Genomic DNA, 26926 nt, shown 5'->3' with positions numbered 1-26926 from the left:
TTCTTTCGGATGTTTTCTTCTTTTATTCGCTGTTTTCTTTTTTAATCTCTTTTCCCAATCTCTTATTTTATTAACAGTTTCTTGTAATAATTCTCGTTTTTCTGTTTTCTTTCGGATGTTTTCTTCTTTTATTCGCTGTTTTCTTTTTTAATCTCTTTTTCCCAATCTCTTATTTTATTAACATTTTCTTGCAATAATTCTCGTTTTTCTGTTTTCTTTCCGATGTTTTCTTCTTTTATTCGCTGTTTTCTTTTTTAATCTCTTTCCCAATCTCTTATTTTATTAACAGTTTCTTAAAAATTTTCTCATTTTCTTTTCTTTCGTTTGTTTTTTATTTTTTTTTTTCGCTTTTTTTTTTTTTTATCTTTTTTTATTTTTTATTTTATTATTAATAGTTTCTTTGTTTTTTTCTTTTTTTTCTGTTTTTTCCGATGTTTTCTTTTTTTTTCTTTTTTTCTTTCTCTTTCTCTTTTCTAAATTTTATATTTAGTTTCTTTTTTTTCTTTTTGTTTTCTTTTCTTTTTTTCTTTTATCTTTATTCTTTTTTTTCTTTTTTATTCTCGTTTTTGTTTTCTTTCCGATGTTTTCTTCTTTTATTCGCTGTTTTCTTTTTTAATCTCTTTCCCAATCTCTTATTTTATAAACAATTTCCTTCTCATTCCAGACTCACTCCAATCATTTTTTTTTCACTCGCTTTGTTTCTCTCGTTCTCATTTCTAACTCATTTGCTGATCCATTACTTCATATTTTGTATCACTTATTATTGTACTTATATTTTGTTTCCGCTTTGGCTTGTTCTCTGATCCACTGTTTTCTCTCAATCACCTTTTTTTTTCATTTATTTAATACCATTTTCACTTCTCACTCACTTTGTTTCTCTCGTTTTCATTTCTAACTCATTTACTGATCAGTTACTTTATATTTTTTATCACTGATTATTGTACTTATATTTTGTTTCCGCTTTGTTTTCTCTCAATCACCTTTTTTTTCATTTATTCAATATAATTTTTACTTCTTACTAATACACTTGTCTTCAGTTCCACCGGTATCTTTTTGTCTAACTCGCCTCTTTATAACAGCGAGCGCATAACTAAAGGAACGTCCATACTTATTTCCTTCGTCTTTCGTAACAAGCAGTATCTTCAATTCTTTTTATCTTCCAGTCACATCAAACACACAGCTCATATCTTTAAATTCTCTTCTTAGGGCAAATACTAATTTTTCTTCAGGTTACTCCTTTATTTTTTATTCTGGTCACACCCACATTTCAAGTTTCAAGTTCTATTCATCTGTAGGTCAATCACTCTCTTTACAATTCTTCAGGCCAAACACGCAGTTCATAATCTTAGTTCTTTTCATCTGAAGGTCAAACATTTCCTTCACAATTCTTACGGCCAAACAAACAGTTCCTATTTTCAAGTTTTTTTCTTCTTCAGTAGGTCACACACTTCCATTCCTTATTTTCAGGTCAAAGACTCAATTCATATCTTAGTTATTTTCATCTTTAGGTCAAAAACTTCCTTTACACTTATAAGGTTCAAACACTTGCTTCTTTCCATAATTTCTTTTCATTTACAAGTCACACAGTTCATATCTCAGCATTTCCACTTTTTCAGGTCAAACTCTCCCTTCAGCACTCACACTCAAGCCATTATTCACGTTTGGAAACACGATAACACTGCCTTGGGGAACAGCAGCTCTCTACACACTAACATAAACTCCCTTACAGCTCTAATAGTATAGCGCGTCGTAATACGGAAATGCCTCGTCTCTGAAATCCCGCCAAGCACACCTCCACCACTGTTACCAAATCGTCCTCGTTTTTCTAATCGTCATCATCGTCCCCCTGCTGTTTAGTCTTCTTCTGCGCCGAATTGTTCTTGAGCCGAGCTGGTCGTGGCCGTCCCCGCCCTCGCCCGCGTCTCCTGTTCGGCCTCGGTCCTCCAACCTGGAAATAAGGAGACGGTTATAGCCTACTCGTGTTAGCTTGGTAAATAATGAAGGATAAATAGTGTAATGCCATTGAAAAGTTAAGTGTGTGAATAATCAGGAGAGAATCAGAAAGAGGACCTTCGAAGCGATACATATCAAAATAAAAAGCAGAAAAGAAGAAAAAAAAAGAAGAGGAAGAAGAAGTTAACCAGTATCGTCGCTTACATCATTTTCACCGTATTTACCCTTTTCAATCCATGCTGTCCCACTCCTTAATGCAAGAGTTAACCAGTATCGTCACTCTTTCATCATTTTCACTATTTTCCCTTTCTTATCTATGCTGTCCATCATCCTAATGCAAGAGTTAACCAGTATCGTCACTCTTTCATCATTTTCACTATTTTCCCTTTCTTATCTATGCTGTCCATCATCCTAATGCAAGAGTTAACCAGTATCGTCACTCTTTCATCATTTTCACTATTTTCCCTTTCTTATCGATGCTGTCCATCATCCTAATGCAAGACTTAACCAATATCGCCACTCTTTCATCATGTCCGCTGTATATATCCTTTCCTCTCCACGCTGTCCCACCCCCTAATGCAAGGGTTAACCAGTATCATCACTCACCATTTTCACTGTATTTCCCCTTTCCTATCTATGCCGTCCCGCTCCCTAATGCAAGAATATATCAGCATCGTCATTCTTTCATCCCTTTCACTGGTAAAATCTGGAACATCCCTCTTTCACAGTATTTCCCCGCTTGAAAAACTAAAATGAACCTCACTTTTTTATGTTTTTTTCTTCCTGTCTTCTTTTCTACCGAGAGGCGTGTTGCTGTTGGAAGTCATATTTATAACCTTGCCTCGCCCTTGACTAGTCCTCTGTACCGTAACAAAAACTCGCGTGGAAATAAAGAAGATGCATGTCAGTTCGAGGAAGGTGAAGGAGAGTGAGGCAACAAGGAAACTTTGGTCTGAAGGCACAGCGCTCAAGGCCAAGATGGGTCCTACCTGTCTACCTGTCTGTCTGTTTGTCTGTCTGTCTGTTCCCGGATTCAGATTTTTATTGAGAAAAGAGGGGGGATATTTACAGAGGAGGGGAGGGGTACATACATATGACTTAGCCTAACCTAAGCTAAACAAACCAAATGCATGAGGGGAAGAGAAAAAAATGGGGGGTGAGGTAAACAAAGCGAAGGTAGGAGAAAGAGGAGTCACCAGGCCAGAGAGATTAATGAAGGTCGGTCACTCATTAATCTTTTCTTTGTGTTGTGTGTGTGTTTATCTGTCTATTTATCTATCTTTGTGTTTTCTTTCCTTCTTTCTCTCCTTTTCTCTGTCATTCTTTCTTTACTTTTCGTTCTTTCTTTTTTTTTTCTTTCGTTCTTTCTGTCTATCTATCTATTTATTTGTTTTTCTTTCTTTCTTACCCCCTTTCTCTCTCTCTCTCTCTCTCTCTCTCTCTCTCTCTCTCTCTCTCTCTCTCTCTCTCTCTCTCTCTCTCTCTCTCTCTCTCTCTCTCTCTCTCTCTCTGTGTGTTCTTTCTACTATTTTTATTTTTCTAACTTGTTTTATTTTCTTTTTCTTTTTCTTTTCTTTTCGCTTTCTATCATTTTTCTCTTCTTTCTTTTTTCCTTCTTTTTTCCTTTACTTTCTCTCTCTCTCTCTCTCTCTCTCTCTCTCTCTCTCTCTCTCTCTCTCTCTCTCTCTCTCTCTCTCTCTCTCTCTCTCTCTCTCTCTCCTCCTCCCTCTTATTCCTCTCTCCGTTTATGACTTTTTTCCTCTTTTTTTATCCTTTCTTCTTCTTCTTCTTCTTTTTCTCCTTCATTCTATTTTTTTCCTTTCAATTTTTATTTCATCCATTTCCTTCATCTGCCTTTTCTTTCTTCCTTTTCTCCTCCTTTTCATCCTTTGCTTTCCTTTCCCTTTCATCTCTTTTTCTTCCTCCTTTTCCTCCCTTTCCTTCATCTTCCTTTCCTTTCTTCCTTTTCTCCTCATTTCATCCTTTACCTTTCATCTCTTTTTCCTCCTCCTTCTCCTCCTCTATCTTCCTTTCCTTTCTTCCTTTTCTCCTCTTTTTCATCCTTTCCCTTTCATCTCTTTTCCTTCCTCCTTCTCCTCCTTTATCTTCCTTTCCTTTCTTCCTTTTCTCTTCTTTTTCATCCTTTCCCTTTCATCTCTTTTTCCTCCTCCTTCTCCTCCTCTATCTTCCTTTCCTTTCTTCCTTTTCTCTTCTTTTTCATCCTTTCCCTTTCATCTCTTTTCCTTCCTCCTTCTCCTCCTTTCTTCGTTTTCATCCTTTCCCTTTCATCTCTTTTTCCTCCTCCTTCTCCTCCTATATCTTCCTTTCCTTTCTTCCTTTTCTCCTCTTTTTCATCCTTTCCCTTTCATCTCTTTTTCCTCCTCCTTCTCCTCCTCTATCTTCCTTTCCTTTCTTCCTTTTCTCCTCTTTTTCATCCTTTCCCTTTCATCTCTTTTTCCTCCTCCTTCTCCTCCTCTATCTTCCTTTCCTTTCTTCCTTTTCTCCTCTTTTTCATCCTTTCCCTTTCATCTCTTTTTCCTCCTCTTTCTCCTCCTCTATCTTCCTTTCCTTTCTTCCTTTTCTCCTCTTTTTCATCCTTTCCCTTTCATCTCTTTTTCCTCCTCCTTCTCCTCCTCTATCTTCCTTTCCTTTCTTCCTTTTCTCCTCTTTTTCATCCTTTCCCTTTCATCTCTTTTTCTCCCTCCTTCTCCTCCTCTCCCCCACCCACCTGGATGCCCATGTAGAACTGGAGGTCGCCCTTGTAGTTCTCCGGTATGAAGGAGTGGAAGGGGTTGGGGCCGTAGCCAAACATGAGGCGGCACTTCTCGTTCATATCCCGGCGGTAACCGTTTGGACAGGGGTCGACGGGGACATCTGACGAAGGGAAGAAGACTATTAGTAAGTCAAATTATGTTCTTCTAGGTTCATGGTACAGAAAAAGGATCACACTACCACCAGGGTCATAAAACTACTCCTGGAAATGCCCGCAACTCCTACGAAAGCCTTGTCAAATATGTGTTTCTTAGGTTCATGGTACAGAAGAAGGGTCACACTACCACCAGGGTCATAAAACTACCCCTGGAAATGCCCGCAACTCCTACGAAAGTCTTGTCAAATGTGTGTTTCTTAGGTTCATGGTACAGAAGAAGGATCACACTACCACCAGGGTCATAAAACTACTCCTGGAAATGCCCGCAACTCCTACGAAAGCCTTGTCAAATATGTGTTTCTTAGGTTCACGGTACAGAAGAAGGATCACACTACCACCAGGGTCATAAAACTACTCCTGGAAATGCCCGCAACTCCTACGAAAGCCTTGTCAAATGTGTGTTTCTTAGGTTCATGGTACAGAAGAAGGATCACACTACCACCAGGGTCATAAAACTACTCCTGGAAATGCCCACAACTCCTACGAAAGCCTTGTCAAATATGTGTTTCTTAGGTTCATGGTACAGAAGAAGGGTCACACTACCACCAGGGTCATCAAACTACTCCTGGAAATGCCCACAACTCCTGAAAGTCTTGTCAAATGTGTGAACCTTGGCGACGAAGTGTTTAGTAATACAGCTCTTAATGTTTTTGCTTCTCTGAGTATATGTATGTTTTTGTGTGTGTTTTACTATCTCTATTAGTAAGACTGTGAGTGTTTTTGCTTCTCTGACTATATGTATGCTTTTTGTGTTTTATTATCTCTATTAGTAAGACTGTTAGTGTTTTTGCTTCTCTGAGTATATGTATGTTTTTGTGTTTTACTATCTCTATTAGTAAGACTGTGAGTGTTTTTGCTTCTCTGACTATATGTATGTTTTTGTGTTTTACTATCTCTATTAGTAAGACTGTGAGTGTTTTTGCTTCTCTGACTATATGTATGTTTTTTGCGTTTTTCTATCTGCCTGTCTGTTTTATTTCTGGTTGTCTGTGTGAGTGTGTCTGTATGTGTGTGTCTGTCTGCGCATGGAGGCTAATGTTAGGTTCTTCTTCTTGTCTGTCTACCATTTTTTTTTTATTGGTTGATTGATAGTTTATTGTTGCAAGTAAACAACAAAGGAGAAGGGAGGAGCATGCCATCCCAACCCCCAGGCAGTACAGAGTGTGAGGATATATGTAGAAGTAGCACCAGGAAACTAAAAAGATACAGTGGTAGGCTATTTATTTTTTGTATTGTGTTTTCCACGTCTGAAGAAGGGGAAGAAGAGGAGGAAGAGGAGGAGAGTTAGGTTAAAAAGAAATACCCCCCCCCCACAAAAAAGAAGAACAAGAAAATAAAGAAAGAACGAAATAAAATAAAAAAAGAAGAGAAACAGCAAAGGAAGGCTGAAACTATCTATCTGTCCAGCTACATAAATAGATAAAATACCGAAAAAAAAGAAAAGAGGAGAAGAAAAGAAAAGAAAGATGGAACGAAATAAAATTAAAAAAGAAGAGAAACAGCAAAGAAAGGCTGAAACTATCTATCTATCCAGCTACATAGATAGATAAAAGAGAGACAAAAGAGAGAAAAACAAAAAAGCGAGAGAAAAAAAGAGATAGAAAGCGAAAAGAAAGATAAAGAAAGACAGAAAGAATGTGAAAACTGAAAGAATGATAAAAAACGAAGAAAGGTTGAAGCTAAATAGATAAAGAGAGAGAGAGAGAGAGAGAGAGAGAGAGAGAGAGAGAGAGAGAATAAACAAACACAGTATCTGACTCTCCTTATCTCTATACATTGTTTACTAAGGATACCACGAGCGAAGCAACCAACCCCTGTTTGACCTTACACCCCTGCCACGCCCTTCACCTTGAACCACCACCATCACCACCACCACCACCTAACTATCTATCTATCTATCAATCAGTCAATCACCACCACCACCTAACTATCTATCTATCTATCTATCTCTTTCTAAAGGTGTGTATTTATCTATTTAGGCCTCTATCTATCTATCTATCAATCAGTCAATCCCCCCCAAACCACCATCAATCTATCTATCTATCTCTTTCTAAAGGTGTCTATCTATTTATATATCTATCAAAAAGTCAATTCCCATCAAACCACCACCTATCTATCTTTCTATCTATCGCTTTCTAAAGGTGTGTATTTCTCTATTTATCTATCTATCAATCAGTCAATCCCCACCAAACCACCACCTATCTATCTATCTATCTATGTATTTCTTTCAATAGGTGTTTATGTATCTATTTACCTAACAATCTATCTATCTATCTATGTATCTCTTTCTATAGGTGTTTATGTATCTACTTATCTGACAATTTATCTATCTATCTATGTATCTCTTTCTATAGGTGTTTATGTATCTAATTATCTAACAATCTGTCTATCTATCTATGTATCTCTTTCTATAGGTGTTTATGTATCTACTTATCTGACAATTTATCTATCTATCTATGTATCTCTTTCTATAGGTGTTTATGTATCTACTTATCTAACAATCTATCTATCTATCTATCTCTTTCTATAGGTGTTTATGTGTCTACTTATCTAACAATCTATCTATCTATTTTATTTTCTATTATCTATTTTTCTCTTTCTTCTCTGTTTCTTTCTTTCTCTTTCTGTCTTTCTTTCTCTCTCTCTGTTTTCTTCTTTTTTTCTCTATTTTTGTGTGTGTGTGTATGTATGTATGTGTGTATGTATGTATGTATGTATGTTACCACCATCACCAACAACAACAAACAACATCACTATCATCATCAACATCACCACCACCATCACCACCACCACCACCACCACCTTCATCACCACCACCATCACTACCACCACCACCTTCATCACCACCACCACCACCAGCACCACCTTCATCACCACCACCACCACCACCACCACCTTGTACAGTCTTCGCTTTCAAGGTCACTGTTCTTGCCCGTCCCTGCATCCGTCCCTCTAAAGGCTTTCCTCTACTAGTTTTTGTTCCTCTTTTTTTTCTTTCGTGCATGCTATTTTAATCATTCTCTCTCTCTCTCTCTCTCTCTCTCTCTCTCTCTCTCTCTCTCTCTCTCTCTCTCTCTCTCTCTCTCTCTCTCTCGTTCGTATGATTAATGATTTTTTTTGCTTGCGGGGATTTTTTTAATAGTTTTCTAGCGTTTTTTTCCTAAAGTTTCCTAGTCTTTCTGTCCTGTTTTCTCTTTCTTTCTTTCTTTCTTTCTATTCTCTCTCTCTCAATCTCTCTTCTCTCTCTCTCTCTCTCTCTCTCTCTCTCTCTCTCTCTCTCTCTCTCTCTCTCTCTCTCTCTCTCTCTCTCTCTCTCTCTCTCTCTCTCTCTCTCTCTCTCTCTCCTATTATGTACTTATGTGACGGAGATGAACCTCAAGGCCACGCGTAGCTATAGCGTACACCTTACCTAATCTTACCATGTACCACCTACCAATCCACTGAACCTTACCTTACATTATATTCAAGTTACCTTACCTTACCTTAACATATACTTAATCGACCTAGCATATGCATTACCTTACCTTACCTTACTTTACCTTCCCTTCCTTTCTTTCGCTCTTTCTCTATCTCTTTTTTCTTTTCGCTTTCTATCTCGTTTTGCTCTTGCTTTTTATTTTTCTCTTTTGTTTTTCTTTTATCTATCTAAGTAGCTGGACAGATAGATAGTTTCAGCCTTTCTGTTTATCTTCTTTTTAATTTTCTTTCGTTCCTTCTTTATTTCTCTTTAGTTTTGCTTTGTTTCTTGTTCTCCTCTTTCTTCTTTTTTGTCTTTCTTTTTTAACCTAACTCTCCTCCTCCTCCTCCTCCTCTTATCCACCAAACATTTGCCTTCCTTAATCTTACCATGTCCTTATCCACTTACCCATCCACTCCATTTACCTCATGTCTTCCACCTCAATCCATCTACCTATCGAATGAGCCTTACCTAAATGTCCCAGTCTTAATCTTTCATTTTCCGATCCATCTCAATCCACCTACCCACATGACGAACCTTTTTTGTTCCACCTCGTATCCTAACTTAACCACCCATCTCAATTCATTCATCCATCTCCGTGTCTCCTATCCATTCACTTCCTTTATTTAAATGTTCCCCGTTCTATCCTAATCACCCATCCATCTCAATTCCCCCTGCCTATATTACGAATCATTTGCCTTCATGTTCCCAGTCCTAACCCTTCCTCCCTTCCATCTCAATCCCTCATCCATCTCCGTCTGTCTTATTCATTCACTTCCCTTATCTAAATGTTCCCCGTTCTATCCTAATCATCCATCCATCTCAATTCCCCCTGCCTATATTACGAACCCTTTGTCTTTATGTACTCAATCCTAACGCTTCCTCCCTTCCATCTCAGTCCACTTACACATCCAGTCTCTCTCTACCTAATGTCCCCTCTCCTACCCTGACCTGACCACCTATCCATATCCGTTCACCTCCATTCACGTTCCCTTTACCCTAAGTTCCCTGTCCTACCCTTCCATCCCCATCCATCTCAATCCCTCTACCCATATAACTAAAGCCTTTACCTTATACTCCTAATCCTAACCTTACCACCCATCCATCATCGTCCCATCCACCCATTCAGTCCCTCCTATCCAATCAATCGCTCTTCCCCCCATCCACCTCAATCCCTCTACCCATAATAATTAACGCCTTTACCTTATACTCCTAATCCTAACCTCACCACCAATCTATCTTCGCCTCTCCTATCCATTAACTCCCCCTACCTAATGTCTCCGTCCTAACCCTTCCTCCCATCCATCTCGTCCCTCCCCCTCGATCACTCACTAATGATAGCCGCGTTGAGCCCAGGGTCCGGCCCATCAAACTCCGTGCCCTTGGGAGCCGGCAGGCCTGAGTGTACGGGCGCCGCGGCCACGAGGGGGAAGGCGCCGTTATGCCATAGACTCAGCGGCGGCAGGGACCCGAAGCTCATGATTTCAGGGCCGAGGAGGGGCGCGCCGAGAGCATCCGCCGCAGAAGACCACAAGCCAGCCCCCGCAGCCGCCCAGAGGAACGTCCACAGCCTCACCACTGTTGGGGGACGAAGAGATGGGCGTTAAGTGTCTGTTTATGGTAAAGGATGAATCTCAAGGGTAAACAAGACAGAAAACAAAAGAAAGTAGCCACCGCAACAGCCATCAACGTCTTTCATATCCTCACCACTGATTGGGAGACGAAGAAATGACTGTTAGTGTATTTTTATGTTAAAGAAAGAATCTCAAGGGTAAACAAGACAGAAAACAAAAGAAAGTAGCCACCGCAACAGCCATCAGCGTCTTTCACATCCTCACCACTGATTGGGAGACGAAGAGATGGGGGTTAAGTGTCTTTTTATGGTAAAGGATGAATCTCAAGGGTAAACAAGACAGAAAACAAAAGAAAGTAGCCACCGCAACAGCCATCAACGTCTTTCATATCCTCACCACTGATTGGGAGACGAAGAGATGGGGGTTAAGTGTATTTTTATGGTAAAGAAAGAATCTCAAGGGTAAAAAAGACAGAAAACAAAAGAAATCAGCCACCGCAACAGCCATCAACGTCTTTCATACCCTCACCACTGATTGGGAGACGAAGAAATGAATGTTAGTGTATTTTTATGGTAAAGAAAGAATCTCAAGGGTAAAAAAGACAGAAAACAAAAGAAATCAGCCACCGCAACAGCCATCAGCGTCTTTCATATCCTCACCACTGATTGGGAGACGAAGAAATGAATGTTAGTGTATTTTTATGGTAAAGGAAGAATCTCAAGGGTAAAAAAGACAGAAAACAAAAGAAATCAGCCACCGCAACAGCCATCAGCGTCTTTCACATCCTCACCACTGTTGGGAGACGAAGAAATGACTGACAGTTTATTGTTGCAAGTAAACAACAAAGGAGAAGGGAGGAACATGCCATCCCAACCCCAGGCAGTGATTGTTAGTGTCTTTTTATGTTAAGGGAAGCATCTCGAGGGTAAATTAGATAAAAGAAATGAACAAAAATAAACAAAATATATAAAACAGCACACAGTATCGCCTGCAGCCTCAGCAATGGTTGGGGGGACGAAGAGAAGGATGTGTTAGTGTCTTTCTATGATAAGGGAAGCATCTCAAGGGTAAATTAGTTAAAAGAAATGAACAAAAATAACCAAAATATATAAAACAGCACACAGTATCGCCTGCAGCCTCACCACTGTTTGGGAGACGAAGAAATGGATGTGTTAGTGTTTTCTATATTAAGGGAAGCATCTCAAGGGTAAATTAGTTAAAAGAAATTAACAAAAATAAACAAAATATATAAAACAGCACACAGTATCGCCTGCAGCCTCACCACTGTTTGGGAGACGAAGAAATGGATGTTAGTGTTTTCTATATTAAGGGAAGCATCTCAAGGGTAAATTAGTTAAAAGAAATTAACAAAAATAACCAAAATATATAAAACAGCACACAGTATCGCCTGCAGCCTCACCACTGTTTCTGAGACGAAGAAATGAATGTTAGTGTTTTCTATGTTAAGGGAAGCATCTCAAGGGTAAATTAGATAAAAGAAATGAACAAAAATAAACAAAATATATAAAACAGCACACAACGTCTTTCATATCCTCACCACTGTTTAGGAGACGAAGAAATGGATGTGTTAATGTATTGTTGCAAGTAAACAACAAAGGAGAAAACAGCACACAGTATCGCCTGCAGCCTCAGCAATGGTTGGGGGACGAAGAGAAGGATGTGTTAGTGTTTTCTATGTTAAGGGAAGCATCTCAAGGGTAAATTAGATAAAAGAAATGAACAAAAATAAACAAAATATATAAAACAGCACACAGTATCGCCTGCAGCCTCACCACTGTTTGGGAGACGAAGAGAAGGATGTGTTAGTGTTTTCTATGGTAAGGGAAGCATCTCAAGGGTAAATTAGATAAAAGAAAAGAACAAAAATAAACAAAATATATAAAACAGCACACAGTATCGCCTGCAGCCTCACCACTGTTTGGGAGACGAAGAAATGAATGTTAGTGTTTTTTTAATGGGAAGGGAAGCATCTCAAGGGTAAATTAGTTAAAAGAAATGAACAAAAATAAACAAAATGTATAAAACAGCACACAGTATCGCCTGCAGCCTCAGCAATGGTTGGGGGGACGAAGAGAAGGATGTGTTAGTGTTTTCTATGGTAAGGGAGGCATCTCAGAGGGTAAAAAAAAGCCACTCTCCACAGCACCCCCCACAGCCTCAGCAATGGTTGGAAGACGAAAAGGCGGATGTTAAGGTAGATATTCGCTTCCGCCTCTCACATAAATGATTTCGTAAGGGCAAAAAAAGAGATTAGTCGGGTTCTAATGAGTGTTGTTTTAGGTTCACGGTACAGAGGAAGGGTCAAACCAACACCACGGTCATAAAACTACACATGGAAAGTCTCAAAACTCCTACGAAAGCTTTGTCAAATACGTGTGATTGGGTGTCGGAATGTTCAAGCTATTTTGTTTTTACAGTAAAGGAAGAATCTCAAAGGCAAAAATGATAAACAAACAAACAGACTCACTAAGCACTGCTCCTAAAAAAAAGAAAACAGGGGGGGGGGGGTGAGGTGGGTTAAGAAGGAAGGGGAGGAGGAGGAGGAGAAGGAGGAGGGGAAGTAGAGGTGGAGGTAGAGGAAGGAGGGGGTGGAGGTGAATGGAAGGGGGTTGAAGGGGGTTGGCCAGGGAAGGGGGGATGAAGGGGTTGGCCAGGGAAGAGGGGAAACAGTTCAAGTCGTAAGCAGGAGGAAATACTGACGAAGGAAGACTGTGTGGAAATAGAAAGAGGAGAATATTCTTTTTTACAGCAAAGGAAACAGCTCAAGGGCTAAAAAAAGGAGACAATAATGAAAAAAAAAGCTGTGTGGAAATAGAAAGAGGAGAATATTCTTTTTTTACAGCAAGGGAAACAACTCGAAGGAAAAAAAAAAAAAGAAGACAATAATGAAAAAAAAAGAAAAAGAAAAGCTCTGTGTCGAAATAGAAAGAGGAGAATATTCTTTTTTTTACAGCAAGGGAAACAGCTCAAAAAAAAAAAAAAAAAAAAAAAAAAAAAAAAAAAAAAAGCACGCTACTCGCTGCTCCTATAGAAGAGTTGAGAGGAGTGGCCGAAAGACAGATCAATTTCGGGAGGTGAGGCGTCCTGATACCTTCCTCTTGTCTTATGATCATATTCTCACACATTTTGGGACTTAACACCCGCATTTGATAAGGTTGTTGTGTTAGTGTTTCCATGGGTAGTTTTATGAGGCTAGTGATGGTCTGACAAGGCTTCTGTACACCCACATTTGATAAGGAAAAAAGAAAGAAAAAGAAAAAAAGACGAGCAGATGAACGTGCAAATAATGTGAATATAAGAAGAGATGTGTGTGTGTGTGTGTGTGTGTGTGTGTGTGTGTGTGTGTGTGTGTGTGTGTGTGTGTGTGTGTGTGTGTGTGTGTGTGCGCAGGGAAGTCCCAAGATTCCTTTTTGCAATCACATTTTTTTACATTTTTCTTTTCATTCCTAAGGGTCGTGCTGTGTCATGCTGGAAACACTGGAGGGAGGGGGGGGAAGGGAGGGGGTTGGAAGGGGACTGGGGAGGGTAGGCAAGAAATGAAGGAAATGGGGAGGAGGAGGAGGAGGAGGAGGGGAAGTAGAGGAAGGAGGGGGTTGAAAGGGCTTGGCCAGGGAAGGGGGGATGAGTGGGTTGGTCAGGGAAGGGGGTGGGGGGTGGGGATGAGGTGGGTTAAGAAGGAAGGGGAGGGGAGTGAGGTAAGATAAGGTAAGGTAAGGTAAGGTAAGGGAACAAAAGATATGGAAAAATAACTGAAGAGGAAATGACTAAGGGAAGAAGGAGTCTTAATAATAAAGGTGCGTGGGTGGAGTGGGCGGGCAGGTGGGCGGAAGGACAGGTGAGGGGAAGGACAGGTGGATGACAGGTGGAAAGGTGGGTGGTTTTAAGAGGACAGTGCGACCAAATAGCAATGTGTGTGTGTGTGTGTGTGTGTGTGTGTGTGTGTGTGTGTGTGTGTGTGTGTGTGTGTGTGTGTGTGTGTGTGTGTGTGTGTGTGTGTGTGTGTGTGTGTGTGTTTATAAGCCATTCTTTCTCTTCTCTTCTTAATATTCCTTTCCTCAGCCTCTCCTTTTTTCTCTTCCTTTTTAGCTTTTTTTTTTTTTTGTATGTCCATTTTCTGATCAAATTCTTCTTTTCCCTTTTGTGGTTCTCTTTTTTTTTTTTAAGTATGACCTATAGCGTCGTAAGCTTTCTTGGTGGGACCTGATATCGACCCCAAACTGCTTTATAGTGGTGCCATCTTACTTGGCTCATGCTACCCCTACCGGAGCTCATCTTTGTTTCTCTCTAGAAAGTTTAGCAACATTCATAAGGGGCTATTACACTGGGCAAATTTTCCGTGGATCTTCAGTCAAACCACGATTTCCGCTGGCGTGGTTCTCATTTGTTTCTTGTTATTGCTGATGATGATGATGGTGAGTAATACCGTCGTCCTTCGGTGAAATCTACCGTAGCTTTGGAAGATCGTGGACACATCAGAAAACCACGGAAATATGAGAACCACGCCAGCCGGAATCGTGGTTTGACTGAAGATCCACGGAAAATTTGCCCAGTGTAATAAATCTACCGTAGCTTTGGAAGATTGTGGACACATCAGAAAACCACAGAAATTATGAGAACCACGCCAGCCGGAATCGTGGTTTGACTGAAGATCCACGGAAAATTTGCCCAGTGTAATAAATCTACCGTAGCTTTGGAAGATTGTGGACACATCAGAAAACCACAAAAAAATATGAGAACCACGCCAGCCGGAATCGTGGTTTGACTGAAGATCCACGGAAAATTTGCCAAGTGTAATAGCCCCTTTAGTTGACGGGTATAAAAAAACACAGACACATATACGCATTTTTTCTTACATCCACATTATTTGCACGTTCATCTTAAGGACAGCAGTTTCAGGCCACTCGGCGGTGACTGAAAATTTGTCATGTTGCAGCGGCGGGCGAGACTCGAACTTGGTCCTCCAGAACGCCACGCCCGAACTCTGACCACTCCGCCATCGCCTCCCTCAATTAATTCCTCACCCTCTTCCAATGTTATTATTTTTCCTTGTATCTCATTCACTTCCTTTTTTACCCTTTCCCTCGTTTTGAACTCACCCGAACTCTGACCACTCCGCCATCGCCTTCCTTAATTAATTCCTCACCCTCTTCCCGCGTTATTATTTCCCTTTATCTCTCTCACTTCCTTTTTTCCTTTCCCTCGTTTTGCCCGCCCGCGTCCGGCCACACGAGTCGTCCAGAAGCTGAAGGTCACGCGGGCACCAAAAAGACACTGTTTTATTGTAGCCGCGCGGCGGGTGTTCCCCGGGCGGCGTGCTGTGAAGGGCAGGGGGCAGGCACAGGGCTGTCGGGCTGTCCTGTCTGTCTCTCTCTCTGTTTCTGTCTCTGGTCTGAAAATCTATGTAAATCTGCCTGTCTTTCTATGTGTCTGTCTGTCTGCCTGCCTGTATGTATGTATGTGTGTATGTATGTATATATGTATGTCTTGCTAAAGAAAAATAAAAGAGATAGATAGATAGATAGATAGATAGATAAATAGATAGATAGATAGATAGATAGATAGAGAGAGAGAGAGAGAGAGAGAGAGAGAGAGAGAGAGAGAGAGAGAGAGAGAACAAACAAAATAGCTGGTAATAAAATAAATAAGAAATAAAGGAAATGATAAATAAAGAAAAAAGCTAATAATGTAAATAACCAAAATCTCTCTCTCTCTCTCTCTCTCTCTCTCTCTCTCTCTCTCTCTCTCTGTTCTATCTACTAATTTTATTTTTCTAACTTGTTTTATTTTCTTTCTTTTATTTTCTTTTTACTTTATTTTCGCTTTCTATCTTTTTTCTTTTTTCTCTTTCGTGTTTTCTTTCCTTATTTTCTTTACTTTTTCATTCGCTCATTTTTCATTTCCAATTTATTTTTAGTTTCCTTCTCTTCCTTTTTCCCTTTTCCCTATTTCCTTTCTTTATATCTACCCATCTATCTCTACCCTTTCTATCTATCTATCTATCCAATTGTATCTATCATTCAATCAATCAATCTATCTATCTATCCCCCCCCCCCCCTTCCCCTCAGGCTGCAGTTGCTCTTGACGAACGAACCTTTTTAGTAAATAGTAGAAAAAGTCACCTCGTCCATAAGAACCAACAACCTTCTAAAAATAAATACACCAAGGCCGACCGTCCACCCCCATCAAGGTAAAGGTAAAGGTAAGGTAAGGTGAGGTAAGGTAAGGTGAGGTGAGGTGAGGTGAGGTGAGGTGAGGTAAGGTAAGGTGAGGTGAGGTGAGGTAAGGTAAGGTAAGGTAAGGTGAGACGACAAGAGAGAGAGAGAGAGAGAGAGAGAGAGAGAGAGAGAGAGAGAGAGAGAGAGAGAGAGAGAGAGAGAGAGAGAGAGAGAGAGAGAGAGAGAGAGAGAGAGAGAGAGAGAGAGAGAGAAAATGAGAGTAAAAGCAATGAGAGAGAAGGAGAAAGAGGACGCGAGATTACAGAAGATTATAGAAGTGAGGGACAGAACGGCAGTGTAATAAAGATAAGGTGAGGTAAGATAAGGTAAGATGAAGTGAGGTAAAGGTAAGGTAAGGTAAGGTGGGCTCTTAAAATACAGAAACAAACATAAAAAAAACTGAAATTAAATCTGATGGAGTGTCAGGACGTGAGGGAGAGGCTGGAGGGGTGGGTAGGGCAGCCAACTAGGGCCATTATACATTCTTCGACGATGTGTCTTGATCTTTAGTTCTCAGGGGATGGGGAGTTGGGGTGGAGGGAGCGTGGGGGGGGGTGCAGGACGGGGGCGCCAGGGCAGGTGACTCGGGCTCATTCTGTACATTCGATACCAGTGCAGAAGGACGAAGATCCGGATATTCGAGTCGCGTGTGCTCACTGACTTACGCTATGGCTGTGTGCGTTTTTTTTTTGTTGTTGTTTGTTTTTTACGTCCTGGCCTATAGCGCCGGTAGCCTTTCTTGGTTGGGCCTGGTGGTCGACCCAAGCCCGTCATGGCGCAGGCAAGTGTTTATAGTGGCGCCATCTATATTCTTGGATTCTATGGACTGAATAGTGATTTTTTTTTTTTACAGCTAAGGAGACAGTTCATGGGCGTAAAGAAAAATAAAAAAAAAGCCCGCTACTTACTGCTCCTGAATAGAGGTCAAAGGAGTGTCCAAAAAGAGAGGTCTTGGAGGAGGATTGATGCTTTTGGTAATAAATGTCCACAGTGAGTCATGGTGTATCGCTGGAATGTCTTTGCCTAAAACCGGCGACTACTCCGTGAGGCTGATTCGAGGCCTATTGCCTGCTATAGTCAATCCAGGAGACAGTGGGGGATGGGGGGGCTTCTGCGGGGGTCTCTCCTTCCGTACCACTCTGCCACATCTCTATCTCCAGTTGTGGGATCAGAGTCAAGGTGTGAAGTGGACCACCATTAGCCTCCCTTCATTTTCTCCTCCTCCTCCTTCTCTCTCTCTCTCTCTCTCTCTGCCTATAAGACATCATATATTTGACTGCATACTCCGTCAACGCCATCTCCGGCTGTACGCTGCTCACCGGGTTGTTTTTGTAGGAGACAACCCTGAATATTGGAGGCCAAGGGGACGCCCGCAATGCTCATGGCTAGAACAAGGTGATTGATCCTGCTGGGAGGTAACTTAGAGTGGGAAGGGGCCTACATGGAGACTTGTCAATCGTCGTAAGGTGGGCAAAGCAACGCAACTCCCGGCGTATGGCCCCTCTGATTTACTGATTGATTTATACTTTTGTTATTTTTTTATATGTGCTGCCTGTAGTGCCGGTGGTCTCTCTTGAGGGGCCTCTTGGACGGCCCCAGCCCGTTAGTGGCAGTGGCGCTGGTGTATTTTATTTATAGTGGCTGCCGTGATGTGTGACTCTTTGCTCTTGAATGGTGAAGTCGCTGAAGTTATGGTTGACTGAAGATCTGGGCAGCATGTGGGTAATCTTCCGACACTCGGCAATGACTTGAATAATCAGTAAAAAGGAGTCCGTTCAAGGGCATAAAAAAAGGAAACAAGAATGAAAAAAACCCCGCTACTCACTGCTCCTAAAAAGAGTTACAGGAGTGGCCGAAAGAGAGGTCAATTTCGGGAGGAGAGGTGTCCTGATACCCTCCTCTTGAAAGAGTTCAAGTCGTAGGCAGGAGGAAATACAGATGAAGGAAGATTGTTCCAGAGTTTACCTGCGTGAGGGATGAAAGAGTGAAGATGCTCAGATCAATCATCCACAGCCAGGTTTTCTTCCCCTGACACAAGTGCTAATAACTGGTATGACGCGTAGCTACTCACTGGCAAACACAACCCTGACTTCTGGCTTCTGGTTCTCTCCCTCTAAGTCTATATACACCAAGTCAAGTCATACGCAGGTTTGTGGGAGGAGACACGGCAGAGGCGCGGTTTATGCGTGACACTGCTTGGAGCCAAACTAGAGAATGTAGAAACAGGGATTTAGAGAAAACGAGGAAAGGCGTACTGATTTAAATCAATCACTTCAACATGCCCTCCCTCACACCCCACACCGCCGTTTGTAGTCATTGAAATTACAGTCACGCATAGCACAATAAAAAGACATATTTCTTTGTCAGTGGCTTGCCTGAACGCGCTGTGAAAGAAGGCGAGAATGCACATCCAGAGTGCACATACGGCCCCAACTTTAGTCACCCCTGAACTGGCGGATATTTTTTTTTGGCTCCAAGTGACGTCATCCCGCTGCTCCGCCCCAAAACCGCCTCCTGCGCGTACCGGTCGCAGTTTTGAAGCAGAGTGACTTGACTTGGTATATATAGACTTAGCTCACCGTCTCCTGGTTCCGTATCCTAAGACGCTTTCAACTCTCACAACGGATTTCCAAAGGCTACAAAGGGAATTAGTCGGGTTCTCATGCGGTTTTTTTTCACATTCACGGTGCAGAAGCCTTGTCAAACTACCACTAAGCTCATAAGACTCCCCTTGAAGTACCCACATGCTCTACGAAGGCTCTATGCGTGGGTGTGTAGCAACGTTGCCAGATTGTCGTACTCTGCCTCTTATGATTGCCGAGTTCCGACCCAAAAACTGCTTTCATATATGGTTATCGTTTAAATGGTTAATGAGTGGTGCTTTTTGCCAACAGTTATGGGCCAGAAACCGGTAAATACGCGGCAATAATGAAAAAAAGCGTACGATAGAGAAAAGAGAGACCAGAAAAAGAGAGAAAAAGAGTACGATAATCCGGCAAATGTGGCACTGTGTAGGCCTCGAAATGATTGAGAATATAAACCCTGAGCAGAACGAACCCGCCGCCGCTGCTGCTGGTGTACAAGGCGTAGCTAGAGGCCGCCCACCAAACAGCTTTTTTCTGAGGATTATCTCCCTAATTTACGTAGCAAGATCGAGTGTGCATTGTTGGCGCTGACTCGCAGGCCTCGCTCAAGTACTACCCAGGAACTCGATTTTGATTAAGGGATAAATTTAACCTCCTAGCAGCGGTAGAAGAAGTAATATCATGATTATTTGTAGTAGTTGTAGTAGTATAGTATTGGTATTATTAGTAGTAGAATAAGTAGGAGGATGAAGAGAAGTAGTAGTGGTGGTTGAAGTAGTAGTAGTAGTAGTAGTAGTAGTAGTAGTAGCAGCAGTAATAGTAGTAGTAGTAGTAGTAGTAGTAGTAGTAGTAGTAGTTGTTGTTGTAACCCCTCTATTTTATCTATCTATCTATCTATCTATACACATACATATTCGTTGCAAACTGTAATACTCAGGGACAAGATTATATATACAAGTACGGTAAGCTTCGTGACTTCTCCGTAAAGCTTATGATAAAAAACAACGACAACAACGATACTACTAATAAAAAAAGGTCAGCCTATTCCGTGTGCTATTACGTGGTCGCTTCTCTGCGTGGCAACATCCGCCTGGCAACGAACAGGTCACCCACCCCACTCCCCCGGGACCCTCAGGAGGACATTTCGGTCAAGGAATTCTGAAATGCGTCGACTCACCGGCTGCTGGAGGGGTGGAGGGTGCGTGGGCGGTGAACAGAGAGAGAGAGAGAGAGAGAGAGAGAGAGTGTGTGTGTGTGTGTGTGTGGTTCAAGAAGTCCCCAAGAATCCGTCCCTGAACGTCCTCCTCCTCCTCCTCAACCTCCTTCTCCTCCTCCTTCTTCTCGTCGTTTACCTGCAACAATAAACTATCAATCAATCAATCAATCTCTTCCTTCTCCTGCTGCTATAGTTCTTCTTCTTAATCCTCTTCTTCTTCTTCTTCTTCTTCTTCTTCTTCAGAGTCTTTTCCAGTATTGCCACATCCAGTCCCTTCCTGACACACCCTTACACCCACCAACCCCTCATTACACCTTTCTCCTCCTCTTCCTCTTCCTCCTCCTCTTCCTCCGTGTTGACTTGACCTTTAACATCTCAATGACACCCCCCTCCCCTCCCCTCCCCCCCTACCCCCTGACGTTCTTCCTAGGGTACGATGGCAGACTAAATAATAATAATAATAATAATAATAATGATGATGATGATGAAAAAGATGATAATAACGAAAACACCAACTATCAGAAAACAACGTAACACACACACACACACACACACACACACGGAAGCGAGGAGCAGGGTTTTAATTAGGTGTGGGTGGGGGTTAGGGCGTGTCAGGAAGGAAGGGGATGTGGCAATAATGCTTAATGAGGAGGAGGAGGAAGAAGAAGAAGAAGAAGAAGAAGAAGAAGAAGAAGAAGAGGAGGTTTTTCATTATCATTATTCCTCCTCCTCCTCTTCCTCCTCCTCCTCCTCCTCCTCCTACTACTACTACTACTACTACTACCATCATCATCATCATCATCATCATCATACATTCTACTTCCTTCTCGTCTCCTTTCTTCCCTTCCTCCCTCTCTCCCTCTCTCCCTCCCGCCCTCTCACCTTGACCAGCTAACCCGGAGGAAGGAGGTGAAGGTGAGAGACTCGTCCTCCTCCTCCTCCTCCTCCTCCTCCCCCTTCTTCTTCCTCCCTCACTCGCTCGCTCTCTTCCTTCCATAGTTTTTTTTCTTCATAATCAAAGTTGTGACGTAATCAACATCCTCTTTTCTTTTTTTTTGTTTTCTTTTGACATCGTTGTGACATTTTTTTCTTTCATTTCTTTCACGTGTAAGTAGCAATCAGGTTACTTTTTTCTTACTTTTCTTTATCATTTTTCATCATCAAAGTTGTGACGTAATCAACATCCTCTTTTCTTTTTTTTTTGTTTTCTTTTGACATCGCTGTGACATTTTTTCTTTCATTTCTTTCACGTGTATGTAGCAATCCGGTTACTTTTTTCTTACTTTTCTTTATCATTTTTCAGAATCAAAGTTGTGACGTAATCTGCATCCTCCTCTTTTCTTTTCTTTTTTGTTTTCTTTTGACATCGCTGTGACGTTTTTTTCTTTATTTCTCTCACGTTTAAGTAGCAATCAGGTTACTTTTTTTCTTACTTTTCTTTATCATTTTTCAGAATCAAAGTTGTGACGTAATCTACATCCTCCTCTTTTCTTTTCTTTTTTGTTTTCTTTTGACATCGCTATGACATTTTTTTCTTTATTTCTCTCACGTTTAAGTAGCAATCCGGTTCCTTTTTTTCTTACTTTTCTTTATCATTTTTCATCATCAAAGTTGTGACGTAATCTACATCCTCCTCTTTTCTTTTTTTGTTTTCTTTTGACACCGCTGTGACATTTTTTTCTTTATTTCTCTCACGTTTAAGTAGAAATCAGGTTACTTTTTTTTCTTTTCTTTATTTCTTCGTTCATCATTTATCATTGTTTTTATTCCCATCCTCTTTACTGACTTCAATCGCTTAGTTTCATCAGGACAATATTCCGCTAATTTTGTACCTACATTGATTTTCCTCGGTTGGTAACTTTATACAATCTTACACGTCTCCTCTTCTTTGTAAACATATGTCTTCACTTTGTTCTTTTCTTCTCTCATTCTTTCTTCTCTGTTTTCATTGTTACACTGATAAATTTTTTTCAGAGCAGCGTTCCACTAGTTTTAATCGTTCATTTTCTTCTTCCTACTTCACATATCAACCTTGCACTCATTCTTTCATCTCTCTTCTCTGCTCTTATCAGTTTCCTCTTCCTCTTCCCTTCATAACTTTAGTATAAACAGTCATTTCCTTGGTTCACAGAGTATAATACATTTCCCTTCTTCCTTCTACTTCACACATACTTTCAACTTGCACTCATTCTTTCATCTCTCTTCTCTATGCTCTTATCAGTTTCCTCTTCCTCTTTCCTTCATGGCTTTGGTTTAAACATTCATTTCCTTGGTTCACAGAGTATATCACATTTCCCTTCTTTCTTCTACTTCACATATGCTTTCAACTTGCTCTCATTCTTTCGTCTTTCTCCTCTATGCTCTTATCAGTTTCCTCTTCCTCTTTCCTTCATGGCTTTAGTTAAAACATTCATTTCCGTGCTTCACAGAGTATACTACATCTCCTCTTCTTCCTTCTACACAAATACCTTCACCTTGCTCTCTTTCTCGTCTTAATTTCTTCTCTATACTGTTATCATCTTTCTCCTTCTTCCTTGGTTCCACTAGTTTAAACATTCATTTCCTGGGTTCACACGGTATAAGCCTCTCTTTTTCTTCCTTATACACAAATGTATCTTTACCTTGCTCTCTTGCTTGTCTTAATTTCTTCTCTATATCATAATCATCTTCCTCCTCCTTCCTTGGTTCCACTAGTTTAAACATATATTTCCTGGGTTCACACGGTATAAACATCATTTTTTCTTCCTTATATACATCTACCTTCACCTTTCTCTCTTTCTTGTCTTAATTTCTTTATATCATTATCATCTTTCTCCTCCTTCCTCGATTCCACTAGTTTAAACATTCATTTCCTGGGTTCACACAGTATAAACATCTCTTTTTCTTCCTTATACACATCTACCTTCACCTTGCTCTCATTCTCTGCCTTCTTTCATTATTTTTCTTCACTGCAAGCACCGTTACACCTCGCTACCGTAAGTATAATCAGCTTCACCTTTCGCCTTTCACACGCACCCCCTGATTAACTTCCCGGTCTCCTCCTTACGTCAATGCTCCTCCCGCGCATGTAACTCCCATTAGACCAAAGCGGTGAGTGAGGCCGGCCGGTAGCGTTTGTCTTAAGGGGGTCGGTTCGTCCCTCCCCCGTCCGAGCTCTTAAGGGGGTCGTGTTCGTGCCCAGAGAAATCAGAGAGAAGGATGGAATAATGTTGTGTTGTCGCTCTATTACGAGAGATAAATAGAAAGATAGATAGATAGTAAGTAGATTAATGGATGGTGAGACAGACAGAGACAAACATAAACGATGGAAACACAGAAATCACACTTTGCATCGTGCTCTTATACGAAATTTTCTGATTGAACTCAAGAAAATAAATTAACAAAACCAGGCAGGGAGTATTGTTGCCTTATAAAGTGAGAGATAGATAGATAGATAAATGGTGAGACAGACAGGCAAACATAAACGATGGAAACACAGAAATCACATCATGTTCTTATACGAAATTTTCTGATTGAACTCAAGAAAATAAATGAACAAAACCAGGCAGGGAGTATTGTTGCCCTATAAAGTGTGATAGATAGATAGATAGATAAACGGTGAGACAGACAGACACATTAACGATGGAAACACAGAAGCCACTCTCTATATTATGTTCCTGTATGAAGTGAGCGAAAATTATCGAGAATGAACGCTGGTAAGGACAAAATTTGATACGCTAGTGACTTTCTTAGACCATTTTTGCATTATTTAACTTTTTTTCCGTAAAGGTTAATTATTCTCTCTCTGCTTCAAGGAGAGAAAACAAAACAAAAAATAAAAATGACGGTTGAAAATTAATAGGTAGTTTTAGCTTTTTTTTTGTCGTGTGTACAGAGTTGCCAACCTTATCTAACTCAACCATGACCAACACTTACCAAACACCTTAACATACCTAAACCTTGATACACCTTTGTCAATACTTACTGTTGTTCACGGGGCGCACGGAAGTTGTGGCTTAAGACGTAGACTCTGGCACGGTTGGTAACACTGTCTTTGCGGAATCGAAATAAGTAGCGAATAAGGATACGGATTTGCCACAACCGGTTACGATGTCCTTGCAAAGTTGGAACGCATGGAAGAAGTGAGAGGAGTAGGGAGAGGGGGAGGGAGGAAAGAGAGAGGGAAGAGAAAGTGATGTAAGGAAGAAGGGAGAGGAGTAGGGAGAGGGGGAGGGAGGAAAGAGAGAGGGAAGAGAAAGTGATGTAAGGAAGAAGGGAGAGGAGTAGGGAGAGGGGGAGGGAGGAAAGAGAGAGGGAAGAGAAAGTGATGTAAGGAAGAAGGGAGAGGGAGAGGGGGAGGGAGGAAAGAGGAAGAGAAAGTGACGTAAGGAAGAAGGGAGTAGGGAGAGGGGAGGAGGAAAAGAGAGAGGAAGAGAAAGTGATGTAAGGAAGAAGGGAGAGGAGTAGGGAGAGGGGGAGGGAGGAAAGAGAGAGGGAAGAGAAAGTGATGTAAGGAAGAAGGGAGAGGAGTAGGGAGAGGGGGAGGGAGGAAAGAGAGAGGGAAGAGAAAGTGATGTAAGGAAGAAGGGAGAGGAAAAGGTGTGAGGAGGAGAGAAAGAGCAAGACGGAGAGGAAATAGGAAAAAGGAAGAGACGACAGGAGGAAGGTAAGGAGAGAAAGGAGAGCAAGAGGAAGAGAAAAGTGACGAAGAGAAGAAATGAGGAAGAGGTAAAAACAGGAGGAAGGAGAGAAAAGTAACGTAGGGAAGAGAGAGAAGGAGGCGAGAGCAGGAAGAAGAGATAAATGATAAAGTGAGGGAGAGAAAGAGAAGGAAGAGGAGGAAGAGGAAAGAGTTCAAACCAGAATCGTAAATCAAGTATAAAATCTCAACCGCTCTTCCCCAACACAAACAACAGCTTAAGACGTTCTGTAAAGCTGTAAAGGAGAGAAGGAAGAGGAGTAAGAGAAGGAGTGAGGGAAGAACACAGCACACACGGAAAGCGCAAATCAAACAAAATACCCAAAGTTCTGCCCAGAGACTGACACAACGAGACAATTATAAACAAACAGAACGGGGACTTTACCGAACGGACCCAAACGTTGTCAGATTCTCACATATTCCTTTCTTCTCCAACCCGAAGAAGACGGAACGGGGATCAACAAAGCTTATCCTCACCCCAGTAAGGACTCAGTATTGACTTCGAGGACATAAGAGGTAGAAAGAAAGGTCGAGGAAGGTGTGAAGATGAAATAAATGATGGAAAAAAACGATTGGGTGTATATATTAGGCTATGTTCGGCGTGCGTCAGAACTTGAGGGTCAAAGTTTGGTGTCGTCACGTGATCAGAAGTGAAGGGAAAAAGGGGATAGAAAAGTGAGCGAAGATTAAAGAGACTGAACGCTGGTGAGGAGGAAGTGAGGTGATTGTTTGGTGTTTTTAGGTTTTTTGGTATTTTTTCGTTTTTTTTTTGTAAAGGTTGGGTGTTCGATTTTTCCTCTCTCTCTCTCTCTCTCTCTCTCTCTCTCTCTCTCTCTCTCTCTCTCTCTCTCTCTCTCTCTCTCTCTCGTTCATTCATTTTTCTTTCTTCTTTCTTTTTTTTCTTTCTCTCTTTTACTTACTTTCTCTTTCTTTTTTCTTTCCTTCTCATTCATTCCTTTTCTTCCTTTCTTTCTTTCTGTAATTCTCTCTCTCTCTCTCTCTCTCTCTCTCTCTCTCTCTCTCTCTCTCTCTCTCTCTCTCAAAACGAAAGCCAAAATACCGAATAAACGAACGTAAAGTCAAAAAGTACGAAATCGTTTTAACATTCCTTTCATATTCCTTCATTATCATTATTATTATTATTATTATTATTATTATTATTATTATTATCATTATTATTAAACGCTCGCTGCCGTCACGCCTCAGAATCCGGATACAGATCTATTTTGGGATCCGTTTGACCTTCGTGACGTAAGAGAGAGAGAGAGAGAGAGAGAGAGAGAGAAGGATGGAAGGAAGGAAGGAAGGGAGGAAGGAAGGAAGGAAAAAAGTAAGGAAGTAAAGCAAGACAGAATGAAAGAAAAAAAATTAGAGAGAGAGAGAGAGAGAGAGAGAGAGAGAGAGAGAAGGAAGGATGGAAGGAAGGGAGGAAGGAAGGAAGGAAGAAAGGAAGGAAAGAAAGAAGAAAGGAGAAATAAATAAATAAAGAAAAAAAGAAAGTTTTAAAAGAGGATAGACTCCATAAGTGAGGTAACAGCTAGAGACAAACGATATGAAATTGAATACCGATAGAGTAGATAGAAGATTGAGATTGATAATAATACAATAAGATAGGAAAGTAAAATAGAAAAAAAACTGACATATTAGAAAGAAAATGGGGTGTAGGCAAGCAAGGACAGAAAAGATAGAGAGAAGGATAACACAGACAGTAAGACATAAACAAAGTGGGAGATAGGAAAGAGAGGAAGAAAATGGGGTATAGACAAGCAAGGACAGAAAAGATAGAGAGCAGGATAACACAGACAGTAAGACATAAAGAAAATGGGAGATAGGAAAGAGAGGAAGAAAATGGGGTATAGGCAAGCAAGGACAGAAAAGATAGAGAGCAGGATAACACAGACAGTAGACATAAAGAAAATGGGGGATGGGCAAGAGAGGAAGAAAATGGGGTACAAGAAAGAAGGAAAGCCAGAAAAGGGAGAATGTAGGATAAGACACAGGGGGAAAGATACGAATAAACTCGAATATAAGCAAGAGAGGAGAAAAAGGATATAAGCAAGAAAGAAATAAAGAAAAAACAAGACAGGAGGATAAGAAACGCAGAACAAGACACAAAGAAACTGGGATAAAGGGCGGGAAAGAAAATGGGATTGCTGTTGACAGGAAGAAACAAGGAGCGAAGACCCAAGACTTATAGATAGAAAGCAAACGAAACTTGTGTATAGAGAGGAAGGAGGAGGAGAATTAGAACAGAGTAACAAGCAAATGGGGAAACAGGGAGAAGAAAGGAAAGCTAAA

General features: G+C 41.0%; 1 protein-coding gene and 1 long non-coding RNA gene across 3 annotated transcripts in view; one reads left to right on the top strand and one right to left on the bottom strand.

The window, feature by feature from the left end:
- Positions 1-981: 981 nt before the first annotated feature.
- LOC127002984 (uncharacterized) overlaps positions 982-26926 on the bottom strand; it is a 63420-nt gene continuing 37475 nt past the window's right edge. For both annotated transcript variants that reach the window (XM_050869335.1, XM_050869334.1), the window contains exons 2-4: positions 9672-9917; positions 4682-4827; positions 982-1948 (exon numbers count right to left, since the gene is read on the bottom strand). In XM_050869335.1, coding sequence (XP_050725292.1) covers positions 1826-1948; positions 4682-4827; positions 9672-9917 — 515 coding nt within the window. In that variant the 3' untranslated portion in view covers positions 982-1825. The remainder of the gene's footprint in view (positions 1949-4681; positions 4828-9671; positions 9918-26926) is intronic.
- On the top strand, positions 4834-5444 carry LOC127002992 (uncharacterized). The gene is made up of 2 exons (XR_007756803.1): positions 4834-4979; positions 5084-5444. It is a non-coding gene; the product is annotated as an uncharacterized LOC127002992 (long non-coding RNA).

The sequence above is a fragment of the Eriocheir sinensis genome, chromosome 24 (genome assembly GCF_024679095.1).
Source record: "Eriocheir sinensis breed Jianghai 21 chromosome 24, ASM2467909v1, whole genome shotgun sequence".
NCBI lineage: Eukaryota > Metazoa > Arthropoda > Malacostraca > Decapoda > Varunidae > Eriocheir > Eriocheir sinensis.
Note: the sequence above shows the minus strand (reverse complement) of the source record. Positions and strands in the feature narration are given on the sequence as shown.